An 18740-nucleotide genomic window follows, 5' to 3' on the forward strand; every position below is an offset into this window, starting at 1 on the left:
AATATAACAATACAGTTTTTTTAAGGGCAAAAATTGATGTCCGCTTTGAAGACCTGTATACAAGACAAATTCCTGTTTCTTGCAGTGGGCCATTAGAAACATATTAGGTTATCATTGTAAGAGAATCAATATAAAAAAGTGCTCCTTGCCATCTTTAAACTACTAATTATAAATCATCCACTTATTGTGGGATCTGATTAAGAAATCCTTGTTCTAATTCCCATCTGATCGCGGTGCAATGTAATCTAAAACATCGTCATTGCTAATGCACATTTATATACAGGACCTTGCACCTAATAAACCAACTTTCCCAGCTCTTATCTTATCAGTCTTAGTGGCCTTAACAAAAGTAACGTTGGGTATCAAGCATTATTGTTATTACTATTTAACCTTATCTTGACGGTTTGCGCGTATTGTAAACACAGGTGATAAAGCCATTATAAAGTGTGTTTATTTAATGAATACATGTATTCCTTAAAATTGCTATTTTCAGTTTTTTTTATCTTAACCGTGCCGGAAGTAAAAATAAATTCAATGAAAATGAAGCAGACAAAAGTGCTGACACCATCTGGCATCGATTTTATTAAAAGAAACAAGCCAATCTAGCCCATGTCAGCCGTTTTTAAAGTGCACCGGCGAAAAAGCTCTTATCACCACTGGGGTGGTGTTTTGTACAAGTATTTGAGTGAGGGTAGGGTTTCTAAATGGGGGCACAATAAAAAGGAATGGAAGTTTAAACACTCAAGCAAGAGAGAGAGAGAGAACAAAAACGAGTATTTCAAAACTTATTGTGTTACATTTATTGGCATCATGACCTAGATGGATAAAGACTTGTGTAAAAAAAGCAAATACAACAGTAAAAAGTAAATGGTAAATAAGAGTTACAAATATGTACTATTTATTAAATTATTGATATTTTACGAGCAAAGTAACTTCTTAACTAATGTAAACACATCAATAGTAAGATTATTTATTAATGCCAAATACTCATATAGACCATTCTGGTGGCCCTTACAGAACAATACTGGCAATTTCTGAAAACAAACCCAAGTATCATTCAGCTTCTTACAGATATGGACTTGATGTGGTCAAGATAGTATAGAATAGGAAGACCTATACTTCACTTTGCATGTAAAACTATACACACTTCTTGAGAAGAATCAGCTGATTTTTCATACATCAAAAACACAATCTATCAAAACCTTCTTGCAAGAGTGGCTGATCTAATGAACTTATAAAATTTAAAAAAGTAGTCAGTTTTTCTCAAAGATACCTCTTTATAATATTTCAGAGGGTGAAGGGACACAATCAGTGAGTTTTTTTTTAACTATGACACATGTTTCGCCCTAAGACATTGGTAAAACTACTAAAAGTAAGCTGTCATCTTAAATTACAAATCTGAAAACAACAACTAAATCATATACAAATAAAATAGAGTCGAGGCAACCAGTGTCCTTAAGGAACACCTCAATTGATGTATATATGATATCAGACAAGAAACCACAATTTTTAATTTGTTGCACACCAAACCACAACACTGGCTGCCAATGAAAACCCAGTCCCACTAACTTCCTTTTGACCTGATTGAGTGCCTTCGAAAAGTCAGTATAGATAGTCTACCTGTTCATGCCTTTTAATGTTTCAGGGGATCCTAGGTTGACCTGGTAGACTATCAAAAAATGTACAAATGAAGACTTTTCTGATGGCAACAATGACATTAAACATATTAAAAGTAAAGCGGGCCATTTTCTTACTACTGATCCATTAATTGCTGAGGAGTTTAACAAATTTTGTAGTTCTATGTGGTGTAACTGGGCTAGCAAAATAAATAATTCTAATGACTACAACTTTCCTAGTATAAAGGCCAACAACAATAACTTCTTTTTAAATCCTATTCTCCCTAGTGATCTTATAAAAATTATTAATTCATTAAAGTACAAAACCTCTAACACTGTTGATAATCTTTCTAATGAAATAATTATACTAAATTATAAATCTCTCTTAAAACCTCTGACTTATTTAATACACCAAATTTTTCCATCTGGCGTTTATCCCCCTTTTCAAGGCTGGTAGTAGGGAAGAACCGTCTAATTATAGACCAATTGCTCTTACTAGTTCAGTTAGTAAATTAATTGAAAAATGTCTAAAATTACGACTCACTCAATTTATAAATAAGTATCATTTTGTTATCTAATGAGCAGTATGGCTTTAGGAAAAATTGCAGTACAGAGGCCGCACTTATAAAGGTAACCAACCACATTGTCTCTGGTTTAAACTCGGGTACGAAATGCATGACCATTTTTATTGATTTAGCCAAAGCCTTTGACAATGTCTCCCACCATATTTTGCTGAAACGTCTAGGTGATCTGGGTATAATTGGATTACCATATCAATTATTAAAATCGTTTTTAGAAAATAGGCAACAGCAGGTAAAAATTAATGAAACAGTGAGTTCTGGATGTGTGGTGGAGTATGGTGTGCCACAGGGTACTGTGCTTGCGCCTCTTTTATTTACACTGTACATCAATGGTGTTTTTTCAGTTATCCCAAAAGATAGTGTGGTATGTTTTGCTGATGACACCTTTGCTGCTCATCAATATCAAGGGTAAAAAATTGGTTTGATTTCAGTCTGCTAACTTCAAATACCGACAAAACAAAGTTTATGTGTTATACCAAAAATAATTCTAGTCTGCCAGGTTACACTACATTAAGAATTCATAACTTTGCTGGCCAAAATTACAATTTTTGCCAGTGTAACACGAAAACTGATTGTGTCAATAGTGTAAAATATGTAAGAGTGTACATATTGATTACATAATTGGTAAAATAGGTAAGTTTTACATATTAAGGCATTCTTTGTTAAAAAAGACAATCTTGTCATTGTATAAAAGTCTAGCGGAGTCTGTACTTGGTTACGGTATAAGTGTATGGGGTGCTTCTCATAGGTCTGTTCTTGATCCTCTTGTTGTTGCTCAAAAAGCATTGCTGAAAGTTTGTTTGTTTAAAAATAATTTGTACCCATCATCAACTGATTTGTTTAGTGAGGCGGGAGTTTTTCAGCTGCATCACATTTATGTAAATTCAGTTACAAGACTTCTTTGCAATAATAAAATAGCTAAAAGTAGACCAGTATTGCCTTTGGCAACTTACAAGGTAAATGTTAATTATTGTTGCTGGCTTGTAATCACTATACTGTTCACATAATATTAGATTTTATTTTGTCTGAACTTGATATAAATATCTATATATTTTGAATGGGAGCACACTAACTTAGTAGTTAATTATGTTTCCAACTGTATTCCTAGTTACTTTGTATTATTATTATTATTATTATTATGTTCTTCAGAATTTTTCCACAACCATCAAAGCTGTTGGGCAACTAGAGAATCAAACAGCATAGGAATGGCTGACTAAATACAGAAACTGTTATAATTTTCAATGCTATCTTTAGCTCCACTATCTGAAAAAAATAGTTAAGTAGACCATCGGGGCCCAGAGAAAGCTTTGAGGGAAATAACTTAATTATCTACTCAAATATCCCCCTTTTGTTAGTCTCTTTGTTAAAACCGAACATTATTGTTAGTAACTGCCTCACCAAAAAATGGTGACAAATCATTCTAATCATTATAAACTGTCTAAAAAATGTCCTTAAAAAGATCAGCAATACCTTGACCAGTGGGAGCAGACTGATTTTTGTGAAAGAGTGTATTTGGCATAGTATGACTTGCTCTTCTGTCATTGATAAATTTCCAAAAGGATTTGGGGTTCTCCTGCAACATTGTGTCAATCATTTGAAAAACAGACACCTTAAAAGTCCTTTACATTTTGCTCGAAGATCTGAGATTTTTATATAATTTGCATATGTGCAATTTTGCTTATATGCAAAATGAGCACTATTCTTCTCCAGTGTTAACATTTTCAATTCTGAAGAGAACCACTTAGAAATCAGAAAGGTATTGGCATATCTAAAATTATAGTAATACTTATAGTAGGTCACAGTGTCAACCTTTGTTGCCTCAGCTAAAATGATGAACACTACTCTGATATAGTGGATCAGAATGTACAGAAATGGGTACAAAACCGATATTAGAGAATGGTAAACCTAAGAATACATACATTTCTACTATTGGGTTTTCTATTAAGTTAAAAAAAGCTTAAGATAACTAAACAACTGAGCCACTTGAAGAGCTGGATCCCCCATAGGACATGGAACTATTTAACCAAATTCATCATTCGACTACATACTGTCTGTGACCATATAACTGTCTTATATTTATTAGTCGTAAAATATTTAATCATGTTCCTTTTTCGATTAGGACTGTTACAGACCTTAAAAAGTTTAGGAGAGAACTAAAGAAATTAATCTTACCAAAAGCTTACTACAGCATTGAAGAGTATTTTAACGACTCATTTTCATATTTGAAATCAATTGTTGATCAGATTTTTTTATTATTCTTGTTTTATGTTGGTTCTTGCCTTTTCATTTCTTCTTTTTTAGTTTTTTGTTTGATTATATAATTGAAATATGCTTCTATGTACAATCAAAATCGATTCTGTATTCTGTTTTTATTCTGTATCCTGTATATTGTATAACCAAATAAATACTAGTATTAGGAAGCTTTTAGCACAAGTTTGTAAACTTAGCAAATAAAGTATATTTTGACTCTGACTTTGACATAGCATTGGGCAAATTATAGTCACCAAACAAGTAGACATTTGCTGTGGAAGGCTGCTGATAGATCTGCTCAACAGATTAGCAACATATAAATATTAGGCCATAGGACATTATAGAATGAGGAAAAAAGATACATTAGTTCAAAAACTTGTGGAATTGTTGGTTAGTAACATGAAAGAGAATGCCATAGAGAAATCATCCATGCTGAATTAAAAAATACTTCTCCCTTCACCCTTGTGATATTGAAAGACCCTCTCCCAGTGTCATGAGATGACCTCTATTTTTTTTTTGTAAATGGCCATATTATTATGATTTCTGACTATCATAAAATGATTGATAAAAAAAAAGCCAAATATGTTTTTTTCTCAATGAAGATTTTCCATATAACTTTGGTGTCACATGACATTTTCTCAAGACCTCTGCACCTAATGTGACATAGGAGTTAAGTAGTTGATCAAAGATCAAATTTATGAACTAAAAATGGACAAAGAGGAAGAGTTTTAATGAGCATTTGCAATGAACCTTAACAAATTTATCATAAAAGTAATACTAATAAATTCTGTTGAAAAAAGCAAATATTCGAAACAATATTTCTAGAGCATATTCTGTTTATTGTTTCATAGGAATATTCTTGTTACTTTTTGAGGTTTTGATTGTATTAATCAGACACTCCTTTCTACCTCTATTATTTCAAAGAAATTTACTCTATTTTTTTATGGCTTACCATAATATTGTGTTTCTAACAAAAAATACAGGGTCTACCTTTAAAAAAGTTCTTATTTACTACCTTCAATATAATATCACCCTTAAAGGTGAAATTTTTCCTTTTTACCCTCTATCTCATAAATATTGCACATCCCTTCAACTGTTACTTGTTGCCTGGTGTAGTTAAAAGTTTAAAAATTTTATTTTTTTTTGTTCAAAAGGTTTTAAAGCTTTTTTTAAGTAACAATTTTTCTTCTTATGACTGACAATGCTTAAACTAAATTGTTTAATTTTGTCTTAACTATATTGTACAATTCTTGTTGTATTTTTTGCAGAATAAAGTCCATTCATTGTGGTAATAAAAGTTTAATGAAAAAGTGGTACAGATTCATGAAAACTGCAGCAAAGTTTTATCTTTAATACTTAGAGAATATCAATTGCATTTACAATAGGACCCAATGTACTAATGTAATTATCTATCACATATTAATTATTTATCACATACAAGTGGTATATTGCTACTTCTATAGTTATTGCTTATTTTCTTCTTTAAGAATTATATTGAAGTTAAAAAAACTGATTTAATATTTATTAATATTAATCAAATATATTTATGGTTCTAATAAGGAGAAAAAAGATAGCAGTAACAAGATTTTAACACTTTTCTCAATGTTTTGTAAATAATGTAATCAGGGTAATTCTATTGTATTTGCATGTTTGACAGTTTATATCTTTGAGACCAGTAGAGGTAACTGTATGAAAATTTGAGAATTGATATAATTGAAATTTAAAAAACAATTAAATTTCTAAAGACAAAATGCTTGTAGGTATCTCTAAGAGCAAGAGAGATAAATGTATAAAAATTTGAATACAGATTCCTCTAATACAATCATTGGGCTGAAGCTACCTTGGTATTTTCTTCTAGGTAAGCAATTTTTTAAAATAAAGAAAACAACCTTGGAAATTAAAAAAAATATATTAAAAAAAACTTAACTGTCTAGAGGCACAAAGCTCATATCTCCAAGACCAAAAGAGATAACTGTATGAAAATTTGAATACAGATTCCTCTCATAAAATCAGTGGATACCTTCTTTAGCATATTATCCTAAACAATTTTTAAAATTAAGAAAAAAGCCTTGCAAATTAAATGGGCCTATACACTTTAAACCTCATAATATTGTTTTTCTTATGGCTATTGCTAACAATAAAAATCGAAAGACGTTTATACCTATTACCTACATCAACCATCAAACTATACTAACCATGATGGCAGTCAATGCTATTACAATAAACCTTGAAACATCAATGAAAGTTGAGCGTCAACCTATATCCGTAAAATGTCTACTAAATAAAGCACCTGTCTTCAACTTTAATAGCACCAATAATAACAATCTACACTATTCACAACAAAAACAATATACAGTGTATCAACAAAACTTTACATCATATATACAAACGGAACCGCACAACTACAACTATCCTCGCACAACTACCCCGATAAACTGAAGAAACGAGTTTCAAGATGGCGTTATAGGCGCGCACACAAAGAGCTCAAGAAGATTTACCCAGGCCATATTATAAAATTGAAAGAAAAAAAAGAAAACAAAAAAGACAAGGGGGTTCAGGTCTGGAAGGTCGACCGGCCGAGGCCTGTGCTCGAGGTGTCTGTTTTTATTTTGTTGCGACGATGCCAGTTGTTCGTTTGTGTATGTATGTGTGTCGTCAGCAAAGTTTATCGGTTTTCTTAAAATGATGATACTTTAATTTACTATTAAATTCACCTTAACCAAGCAACACATCATATATTATTATATCGTTAAATATATGTTTATTCAACGATTTTTTTAGTAAATTTCTGGTTTTGGTATATTTGTCAATCCTATATGGTCAAGGTATATTTATTAAACTGTAGAATATACGCATTCTGTTTACAAAAGGGAGAAAGTTTCGGCATTTAAAAAAATTGACACATGGGGATTTACAATATTATCTAATTTTTAAACTTGACCTCAAATATTTTATAAAAGTCATTGTTATTCGTCTTGTCAATCTAATAACGCTGTGTTTATACTAAATATTTATATATTAAATTATATCAAATTTAAATAAACAGCATTACTAAATTAAATATTCAATATATATATTCTGCAAAAACGTTGTTTTTCATTTCCACAACCCTTCATCACCCCACCCACCCTAAACATTTGCCCAGTAAGAAATACCTTTGAAAAATCACCGTTTTTCGTCCATAATATCCAATCTAATAGCACTGTTTTTGTATTAAATATTTATAAATATACCTAATATAAATAATTATATCAAAATTAAATAAACAAACCGTGTTATTAGATTAGATATTAACGACGAAACCAGCTGTTATTCAAGCGTATAATTTTCGAAAACAATGAATTTTGAAAACATTTTCTTACTGGTAAGTTGTGTAGGGTGGGTGGGGGGTCTAAAGATAGATTTGATGAAAAACGGCTTTTTTTGCAGAAAATAAGCCTGAGAGAAAAATGCTTTTTAGGAAAATTATAGCTAACAAAAAAAAAATCTATAGTTTTTGCATCCTCACATAACCTTAAGGTTTTCAAGTAACTTGGAGTAAATAAGTTCGTCATCATGGCTTTCATAGATCTTCAAAAAGCCTTAGATGCTGTGAACATAGACTTAATGTTCACCATGGGCTTCAGAGGTACCTCCAATGAACTGCTGAAATCATATTCTACAAATTGAACCCAATACTCGATGCTTAACAATTCTGTAAATGAAGTAAAATGTTAAATAAAAAAAAATATGTTAGTATAAATTATAAATTGCATTGATGTTATTTTATATTGAATAAAAAACAGTTTTTTTTATAACTTATATTTTGCTCACCCACAACGTCATCTAGCTTATGAATCTATCTATCTATCTATCTTAAATATGATTATTTAGATTTTAAAAACGGTGATTACTTTACTTTACTTTTTTGCCTTTATTTCTTTGGAAGAGGAGTCTATGTTAATAAGTATTTTGCACTTTAAGTAGGTGCAAAGCTGTAAGTGACAATTGCTATAAGTCCTACATTGCTAAAATGAACCATGATATAGCCGGAAAATACAAAATAACCTTTGGAAACATGTAAACAAGCTATGAAGAACAAACTCTTATCCCAATAGCTAATAGATAGATTTGCTTAAAGGTGGTCGGGATAACGTTATTTTCCCCAAGATTTTTCAACAAATAACTCAATTACAATTTTGATTTTCATTGTATTAACATATCCCTTACTAATGTTTTTAAAGCAATTGATGAACTCAGAACTAAATATCTCATAGACCTAGCTGATGGCCTACAATAAGTGTTATTAAAAAATTGTGTATATTCCCTAACCAAGCCCCTTCAGTATTTTTAATTCATTCATTCAGATGTTTTCCAGACTTCTAGAAAAGAAAGTTTTTGACTCAGGTATCTAAGGTTGCACAAGGGTCTGTCCTTGGAGACCTTGAGGATTTTCTCAACACCTTGTAAATTAATTAAAAAACACTGAAATAGGTATCTAATAGATGAAATGCCTAATAGCAATATCTGTAGAAATTTTCAAATGTGTAGGTTTTTGATTTTTAAGTTACAAGCACTCGCTATTGAATGATTTTTTGAATACCTCAAAAGAGGCAAAATGTAACTCCAACAAAGAAGTGCTTGCTTCAATGCTTTAGCAAACTAAAGCAATATAAAGTTGCAAGTTTTTCGACTAGACCATGATCTAATTCTCTACAGTTTTTAAGTGTAATTTTAATCAACAATATCTTCATTGTCTGTGTATATAGAACTCCAGGAGGTGACATTGGTCCCTATTAACAGTAGGAGAGATATTGTCCTGGCTGAAGATTTCAACATGCCCTTAACAAATCAGTTTTTCTATTACATCTAGTCTCTAACTCAAGGTGGTTTAAATAGATTTTACAGCATCATTGAAAATGTATCTTAGGATTTCAATATTGATAATATAGACTTTTGGAGCTTTAATCGATCGAAGAGAAATTGCCGTAGAATCTGATCAACAAGGAAATATTAGGTTGGTTTGATGTAAGTGGTATGACAGAGTCTCAATTTGTTGAATAAGGTGTGTAGGCATTACAATCGAGTGAATGATTGGATAGTTTAAAAATTGATATAGGATGTAAAAAAAAACTAGTACCTAAGGATAGAGCAATAGACTCCTCCAATAACCCTTGTGATGTTGCTAATTGTAAATTCCAAAAACAAAGGTGCTTTTGCCTGTGATATATTCCCCGAAGATTTCAATGGTTATTTTGCAGACATAGCTTGTAACTTGATAATTGCCACTCCGCCACTTCAATAAATCATTAAGTGACTTCTTATCTTTTATTGAAACGAAATATACAATATCAATACTAAAAAAATTTACTGAATATATGGTTTAAATGTGCAACTTATAAAATCTGTACACAATCTAATTTATATTCCTCTCACAGTCTATACACTTCTAATGGTTCTAAAGAGAGCTCTTATTACACCTGTGTTTAAGAAGGGCCAAGGTACATACTACAGACTGATACTGATTTATTTATATTAATAAAATTTAAAAACATTTTTACACACATCAATATATGTTGAAGAAAATACTAAGCCTAGAATATAAATGTAAAATATATACATATTATACACAATATACAGTCAATATTGCAGTGCCACACCCCTACCATAATTTACACTGGAAAATCATTAGCACTTAGTTATTCTTAAAACTATAAATAGCTTTTGTAAATAAATACTTTTTTATAAAATTGTAAATTTTTTTTTCACTGATGTCCTTCACCTAACTAGGTAATTTATTTATTAAGAGTTTTGGTCCAAAATGATTTACACTGAGGAAACATGAACTACATGAAAAATTCTAGTTTAAAAATTCTCCTTGCTTGAGGACTATGTTCCCAGGCAAGTATTGCATAGTCACAATGCGAGTGGAAATGGTACTTCCTAAGAGGCATGTGGTAGAATTTAATTTGCGCGATATTTGTTCAACATGTACATCAAAGACTAATGTTATATCAAAATACACACACAAAAACCTTGCAAACTGTGCAGTGAGCTCACCTGGTCTATATTCTACATCAACCTCACTGAAACTAAAAACCACTTCCTTAGATTCACTATTATTAAAACACAATTTTTTATTTCGTCGACAAGAAATTTCAAATGTTTACTTCTTGCCAGAGCAATTGTGTCATCAGTAAAGAAAACCAACTTATTGTCAACAGATGTTTCAATATCATTTATATATATTAAAAAAATGAGAGGGCCTAGAATAGTCCCTATGGAACCCCATGTTTGACTGTTAATGGGCTAGATTTGTTGCCTTCAGATGTGGTTTGTTGCACTTCAAGAATTTCAAGCTTAGCCCATCAAATCCTTAGGGCCGTAACTTTAAACGTAAAATTTCATGGGATATACAGTCAAAGGCCTTGGAAAGGTCACATACATCTTCAAAGCTCAATCGTAGAGCTCTTCAAAGCTCAGATCTACATCGTAGAGAGAAATGCTGCAACTGTAGAGCTTTGTTGCCTAAACACAGATTGTTTATTGGTAAAAAGTTTGTTGTTCACAAAATAGGAGTTTTTAAAATAAGATTTTTGATATGGCAGGCACTAAAGTAATGGATCCATAGTTTCTCAAGTCACTTGGGTAACCTCCTTCTCTTGTACAGAAATTTATTATATATGTGAGTTTTTAAGAGGACTGTGTTGAAGCCATAAATGTCTTTAATAAATGTTAATAAAGCTAACTTCCTTGTTGAAAACCATCAATTTGAATATTTAATAGTTGGAGACCAATTCCATTACTGTCCATTATATCAAAAATATTTGAAAAGATCATGTTAAAATAACTTGTTCAATACTTTATTGAATGAACACCAGTTTGATGCAGACTGGATGGTGACAGAGTATCTCTTTGTCATAGATAATCTGACCTTTTTTTTAGAATTTTAAGTGTAACAATACAAAGGAATTGTGTCTTGAATAACTCATATTCATATTTATCCAATTAGATCTTATCGTATCGATATCAAAGATATGTGCATAAATTCTAGTTCTTCTACTTGGAACACAGTTATGGGGATTCTTGATTTTGTGGACTTTTAAAAGAGTAGTTGAATGTCCTAGTCTGCGACCTCAGCAAGGCTTCTGACTGTGTTACACACTTATTTTGTTTGGAAAAATTGAAGTCATTTCAGTAAAAATAGTATAAAATTAATACAGTCATATCTTGTTCGTAGGTGTCAGGATGTGCAGGTGCATGGAGTGTTGTGTGCAAACTTGGGGTACTACATCAAAATTAGGCCCAATCCTATTTCCGATTTTCATGAATGATCTTTCTCTTAGTTTTGAAGGTACCAAATTTGTGGTCTTCACGGATAAAAATTCTTTTAGTGAGTACTGAGACTGTGTCGAATGTGGTTCCTATTTATTCACTTCTAAATGCAGAACAGACCCAGAACATGGTTTTTTCATTGAGAAAACTTAATAGTGAAATCTTCTCAGATTTCTAGGTGTAAAACTAGATTTGAGTCAAAATTGTGGACTTGTGTGGTGGACTTATTTCTGCAGTCTTTGCCTTGAGGGGTGCGTATCTCAGAAAACCTTAATTTAATTTACTTACGTTCACCGGTTAAGGAATTTCTCCCCACCCAATTTAAACAAAGAGTAAAATAATGTTTAATTAAAAAGGCGTTCTATGGCACCTCAGAGATATAGCAATTTAGATATGTAGTATTCTTAGGCCCTCAGTAGATAATATTGGTAAAACTTGTACTTTTGTTTAAAATTTTATGCCTAGTAATACTTTTTTAATGTTTATACATTTCAACATGTATTTTTGTAGTGTTGTAATAGACTGAGGTCGAAATCAATCCGAGTTTCACGCCTTGGAAGTGTTATTTGATTGTCACATGCAACTGACTGAAGATATCGCCTTCCAACGCCGCAAGGGTGCGCCACAAGCGCCGATGCTTCAATAGCATATCTTACACATGCCACAAATATCCCTCGAAATTGCGGAAGTCTCTTCTGCAAACCTAAAGTGAATTGCCGCAAAATTTAAATCCGCAACGTAATGCCGCAAAAGCGACACCAGTATGTTGGTGGAATAAGGGAGGGAGAGGAGAAAAGGGCGATGTAGGGAGAAAAAGGGTCACGACCCCCACCAGCTCAGGTCTTTGGCCTAGACCCATTGAAAGGCCCGGATTTATTTACATTTTTCGGTGAATGTAGGTTGCCTCACTAATATTAATAAATGCTGGAACGTAATGAAAATGTCCGCTAAACAAAAATTGAGAAGGAAGCGGCACGCTAGTCTGTCTTGACTTAATTAACCGGGAAATTCTCTTAATAAGTCTTTTGTTTGCTTTAGCGAGCAGAAAAATGTAATAAAGTCGGTCCAATTAAGGCAGAATTCAGAAATTATGAGGCAATATGGTACAGCGCAGAGGGATGAACTTTATGAGCTAAATTGACTAATTTTAGCCTTACTACGTTCTCCCAACTTTTATAATTTTACTATTAGTTGACTCGCTTTATAAAATAGTATGTCCCTTTACATTCTCCTCGTTTAATGTCAAGTTCCTACCTAGAATTCTTTAGTAGGTACAACTTTTACCTATTTAAAATATAAACTGTCTTTATCATACATCTACCTGTTTCAACGGTTCCTAGACCCTTTTCATGTAAATAATGCAACGTTGTCAGTTTATAGTAAGACAAAAGGTTTGAGAAAAATGTAATAGAAACGACCCAAGGGCTCCAATCAAGAATATCAATATAATTAACATAATTTATGGCAATAGCATGAAATTAAAAACATTACATACATAAAAACCGTCTACCCATTTAAGTTTGTAGCCAACGTGCCTATCGAGTTCTTAAAATAAATGCGTACTGGAATTTATTACAATTGTTTTGTTTATAAAGTGGCTTTTTATACTTCATAAAATTTTAATACTTTAGAGCTTTGTATTCTGGCACATTTCCATGCTACGCATGCATTTATTAGAGAATTAAGCGGTGCACTTTAAAACTGATTTTTGTAGGGACAAGTTATGATCTTTCAGAGAGATTATATAACCGGAAGTTTAATTAAAATCCAATTAACAAATTTAATGTCTTATAAGAATCATGGTCAATATTAAAACCTTGTAGCTTTATCAGCTGTCTTGTTCTTGCTCAGCCTGGTACATTATTGGAGATACTAAAGGTAGAACAGTTTATTATGATTATACAAAATGTAAATTAGTTTCAGTATTATAAGCATGAAATGCGATATATAAAAAGTTAAAAAAAAAAGTTAAATAGAGCCAGAACTAACTGTTTGATCTTATACTCCCATATTGACATCAGCAACTTAAACTTGAGTTATTGAACAAGCATATCAGAGTTAAAACTCAGAGTCAAGGAGTTCACTTTAGGAAAATATTAATAAAAACTAAAATCTGTGATCAATGAATATTTTATTAGGCTGACCAAAGAGAAATAAGAAACATCAATATTTGGCAAAATTCTTCTAGAAATCATATCAAGTGAGTAAAATGAAAGCCAATATAAAAGGTCGATACTGAGAGTGGTGGTATAATTAGAAAATATTGTAATTTTGGAATATTTCTTCCTTTGTAAAAGGCCGATTGTTACAACCCTCATTATCTTTCTCTATGATGACGCCATTTCGGCAACTTGATTTTTAGCAAGACAGTTTCTAAATCATTTTATAAATAGGGCTACTCAAAGAACAAATTCGACACCATTTGAGACTGTTGACACCATTTCTCTGGATAGTGGTGTATAAAGATACTAAATCTGGAATATTGTCGTCTATAAGGAAACAACTGCATCCAAAGCTGATTCTTGAGATAATCCTGTCTGAATCATAAGTGCATTAGTTGTTCACTAGAAAAAAACATATATATGTATAAGGTATCTCTTTAAATTCTCATATTTACCCAAACAACTAAAAATACCACTTTTTGTTGCTCGATTTTTGTGCGTATCTTGTTCTTTATTTTCACATTCATCATTTCATTCATATCTCAGCACGTTTCTGACCTCCAAAGAAAATACTAAACTGCTTCAAAATTACCTAAAAAATAACTATTTAAAAACTGAAAAACACTTAAACACATATAAAGTAAACTACACCAGCAAACTAGAGCAAGTGGTTAGCTGATTAAAATACCTGAGCTGAATAAAAAATGTATTTGTTTCGTGTGTATACGTCGCCATTTTTTCTTCATTTGATATTTGTATCAAACTAAACAATTAAGAAACGTTTTTCAGATATTAATAAAAAGTCGATTAAAAACAAAATTTAATATCCTGTATCTCGAGAATGAAGCTGAAATTTTTTACTTAAAATTGCAAGAAATCATCCATGTAGTTGAATGCGTTTAGTATCCAATCAATGTTTTATTAGGCTGATCGAAGATATGTCACTCCCTTTTCTGAATATTTCTATGAATGATGATAGAGACTGAGGTTTATTTCACAGAAGTAGAGTAGTAAAATAAAAAGTGTATTATTTATTCATAATTTTAATGTAAATACTAATGTAATATTTATTTTTTATTTATTATGTTAAGTAGTACCACTAAAGTTTGTTTGCATAGTGTACTAGTACAGTTAAATTTTGGTCCTCTACAGTTATGCAGTGATTCTCATTGGATATTCTTTTAAACATTGGATTGTCTGCTAACTGGATTGTTAAAATGGAACCACATGTGACCCCTGAGGTACACAAGAATTAACTTCTATCTCTTTTGATTGCTATTATCACACTTTGTTTGGTGTCCTAATTTTGTGAAAAACATTTTTAAATAAGGAAATTATGTAAGATGGATCTTAGTAACATAGCTTGAAAAATTGTCAAATATGTTTAGATTCACCTTTACTGCAACAATGTTGATTTTCTACAGATATTGAGTTGTAGAAGGATGTCATCAATTCAAATATTTTAAACCTGAGATTGGCCTGTACTTTGTAATGAGACATATCTCCTCTTGCCTTTAAATAATGGCGTTAATTAATCAATATTTGTACAAATTGTAGATTACTTGGTATTCAAGTTATGAGCAGGTAGTGATCTACTGCATCCAAGAACAATTCCTAACCTTTCCTGAAAAAAATCTTGCAATTACTTTTCCAAAATGAAAAAACCTATATAAAGTGGACCAAAAATTGAGGCTCATTATAAGTATCTATTGAACCATTACTAGAAAGTGCTAAATTAAATCGACGAGCAGTAAGCAAATGCCATATTGAAGTTCGAATTCATTAATTGCAAAGTATGCACATCCAGCAATGGACAAGTTAAGGTTGCATGCCAGCCAGATGAGATTTTTATGCATTGAATGACTTTCAAATTAAAAGCATGCAATGTCAGAAAAACTGTATCACATTAATGCTTAATTTTACTTAAATCTTCGCTGATCTTGCCCGCTGAATTATGCTAAAGTATATTGGTAAAAACAATGTAAATTGCCCTCTTATTTGAAAAAAATCGCCTATAAATATTAGGAAAGCAGGGTACCAAGTACAGGGCCTTGTTCCATTAATGTCAAGCTTTTAGAAGTACCACTATTAGCATAAAACAGTTGTTCTCATGGTAAAATACAGTTGACAAGTCACAAAATACTGCTGCAGTCAACACTATGTTCATCACCAAAGAAGTTAAATTTATTTAAGAATGCTTTGGGATCTTGGCTAAAAGTGTCAGCAAATCTGTATTCGAACAAGACAGCAAAAATAAGAATTGATGACAAATTGTCACTAGTGTATTTTGTCTCTACTTTTATTCAATAGCAAAATGATGTTTAGAAGCGTTGTTTAAAGGCATTAAGATCAATGGGCATGTTTTATAGGACAAGAGATTTTTAGATGATACACATAATCTTGAGGATCCACATGAGTTGATCAATCCCAAGAAAAATAAATTCATAATAACGCGTGGTTCATCTTTTTAGTAAATTTTTTTTAAATTCGGTGTGCAATTTACTTTCTCAATTATTTCTGGCAAAAAAGAATTATCTCTTAATCGACTGCCTGTTGGAAAGTTTTATATTTACGCACTACTTAAATCTCATTAAATTGCGGGTCATGTAAGTGCATATTAAGCCCCAAGGTCATCCGTGCATCGGGCAATAAATAAAAAGTCATCCGAACATCGTTAATTTGACAATAATTGACACCAATAAGGTCGAATCAATCAAATTCATTGAAAAAAAAGTGAACAAACAAAGGTGGGCGATCGAGGGAAATTTAAAGACCAATTGCAAGCGCAATAATTTAAGTCCGTTGCTAAATATTCCATCCCATAAATATGAATACACAAACTCCGATGACATGGCTGCAACTTCAAATGATTCATGTAAGTTTTCCAACTTGGAAGCTTGTAAGCTCGCTCGGTGCACAATAGCCGCCAAAAAGTTTTGTAAATCTCACATCGTGTTCAACATAGATTTTTAAAACTAAAAGTGTAACTTTTGTAGGACAACGAGAAAACAATACGAAATGAAGAAACATTTTGCGTTGAAAGAGCCAAGGAAGTTGTTTGAAGAAAGTTGGATGAAATAATTATCCTGATGTACAATAAAAAATTGTTTTTGTATGAAATTTATAAAGCAAGGAACTACTAGTGTTTTTATTTCACGTTCAATACCCTATTTCTATTTAAAGAATCTTAATTCAGTTTTTATCGTCATCTCAATCAGCTTGTTGAACTAATCGTATAAAAGATCCAAAAGTGCTTTTCACGCCGTTATTGAATTTACATGAATTAATTGCTGATTTTCAATAAAAACTCCTCATAACACTTTTATAACTAAACGGATTTAGTAATGGATAAATAAATGCTCTGTAAACACTGCTTACATTTTGTGGAATACTTGATATTTTAGGCATCAGATTAACAGTTTTTTTTATAAGTTTACCAATTATTTCCCATGAAACCGCATGATTATAGATGTAAAATTATCGGTAATTTAAAAATCGGTAATATTACGGTAATATTGGTAATTTATTTAAAAAAAACAGCTTTTTAACTAATACTAGTTTTTTTAAGTCAAAACTGTAAAAACATTAGGAAACACAGAAAAAACGAGTCAGAATGAACTACGTAATAGAGTGGATAATGGTAAATCATCCTCATCATCCCCAACCTCTTCATCTGATTCTTCTTTCTCCTTGGTTAATTCAGTCAAGTCTATAATTTCGAAACCGAGATCTTCTTTTTCAATTTCTTCCTCAGAATCCTCAGTAGCTTTTTCTCTTCTTGAATGATCTTCGTTTAGTAAATTATAATTATGGGCAATATAGGTTAGTTTTCCCACTCTTTCCACGGTAAGCCTGTTTCTTCTTTGCCGATGAATAAATCCATAAGTATTAAACGTTCTTTCGGTTGCGGCTGTTGACGATGGTAAATTTAAAATGTCTACAGCCAATCTACTTATTTTAGAACTGGAGCAAATTCCTGCCCACCAAACATGCCCAGACATAGATTTTTTGCTGGAAATAACGAATTCCTTAGCAAAAAGATTACCACCTCTAATTTTGTACTGTGCAAGTGCTTCCATAATAAGACCTACTTCTGAAGAATATTTTGGATGACGCCTTGCAGTTTCATAGATGAACTCCGTCGCAACTAAATTTTCAGCTTCAGTTAAATTATTGCGTACGGCACGATCGTCTTTCGTCCTTGCGCCTCGCGCCAGTAAAGCCAAGCTAGAGCTAGGCGAATAGCGAGTAAATGAGAGTATATAGAGTGAAAAAACCCAATATTACCGGTCTTGCAGTAATATTACCAAAATTACCAGTAATGTTACCTCGGTAATATTACCCTTTACATCACTACGCATGATCGTTTCAAAGTTAATAGAAGAGCATTTTCTGTTTTTTTATAATGTTTACATTCTATTTTTATTAGAGTTAATATTGTATTTTGATCGGTTTAATTTTCAATATGCAATGCACATCAAAAAAAAATTGTAATCTATGCGGGTTTTACACCTGTAATTCCTGCATTAGAACAATATTATACCAATGTCGCGTAATATTTTTTTTTAAATTTTGACGCAAGAAATAAACCCCCAGCAACGTCAGATGCTTACTAAAATAAAATTCAAAATAATCGAGCTTGCACACCAGGCAGGGTACGCGGCGTTGGTGTTGCAACATCTCGCCGATTAGGAACTTTATATGTGTAGTGATCCATTCGCCAATCTGTACATGAAGCAATCTGTGGAAATTTTTGCGGTCTCTACCGCGATTATTAATGTGGAAAAGTGGACAAAATGGTGACAAATGATGATATA

At 31.8% G+C, this 18740-nt stretch overlaps 1 protein-coding gene and 1 long non-coding RNA gene across 8 annotated transcripts in view; one reads left to right on the forward strand and one right to left on the reverse strand.

Moving 5' to 3' along the window:
• LOC126744996 (uncharacterized) overlaps positions 1 to 18740 on the forward strand; it is a 431319-nt gene that overhangs the window by 350335 nt on the left and 62244 nt on the right. The window lies entirely within an intron of this gene.
• Positions 1 to 18740, reverse strand: part of LOC126744986 (pumilio homolog 2-like) — a 335676-nt gene that overhangs the window by 268946 nt on the left and 47990 nt on the right. Inside the window, exon 1 of one of the 7 annotated variants that reach the window (XM_050452616.1) lies at positions 6643 to 6825. The exons of the other annotated variants lie outside the window; for them this stretch is intronic. Within the exon in view, the coding sequence (XP_050308573.1) occupies positions 6643 to 6645 (3 nt within the window). The 5' untranslated portion in view covers positions 6646 to 6825. Of the gene's footprint in view, positions 1 to 6642; positions 6826 to 18740 lie in introns of those variants that run through there. 7 annotated transcript variants of the gene reach the window in all.

This window comes from Anthonomus grandis, chromosome 15, assembly GCF_022605725.1.
Source record: "Anthonomus grandis grandis chromosome 15, icAntGran1.3, whole genome shotgun sequence".
NCBI lineage: Eukaryota > Metazoa > Arthropoda > Insecta > Coleoptera > Curculionidae > Anthonomus > Anthonomus grandis.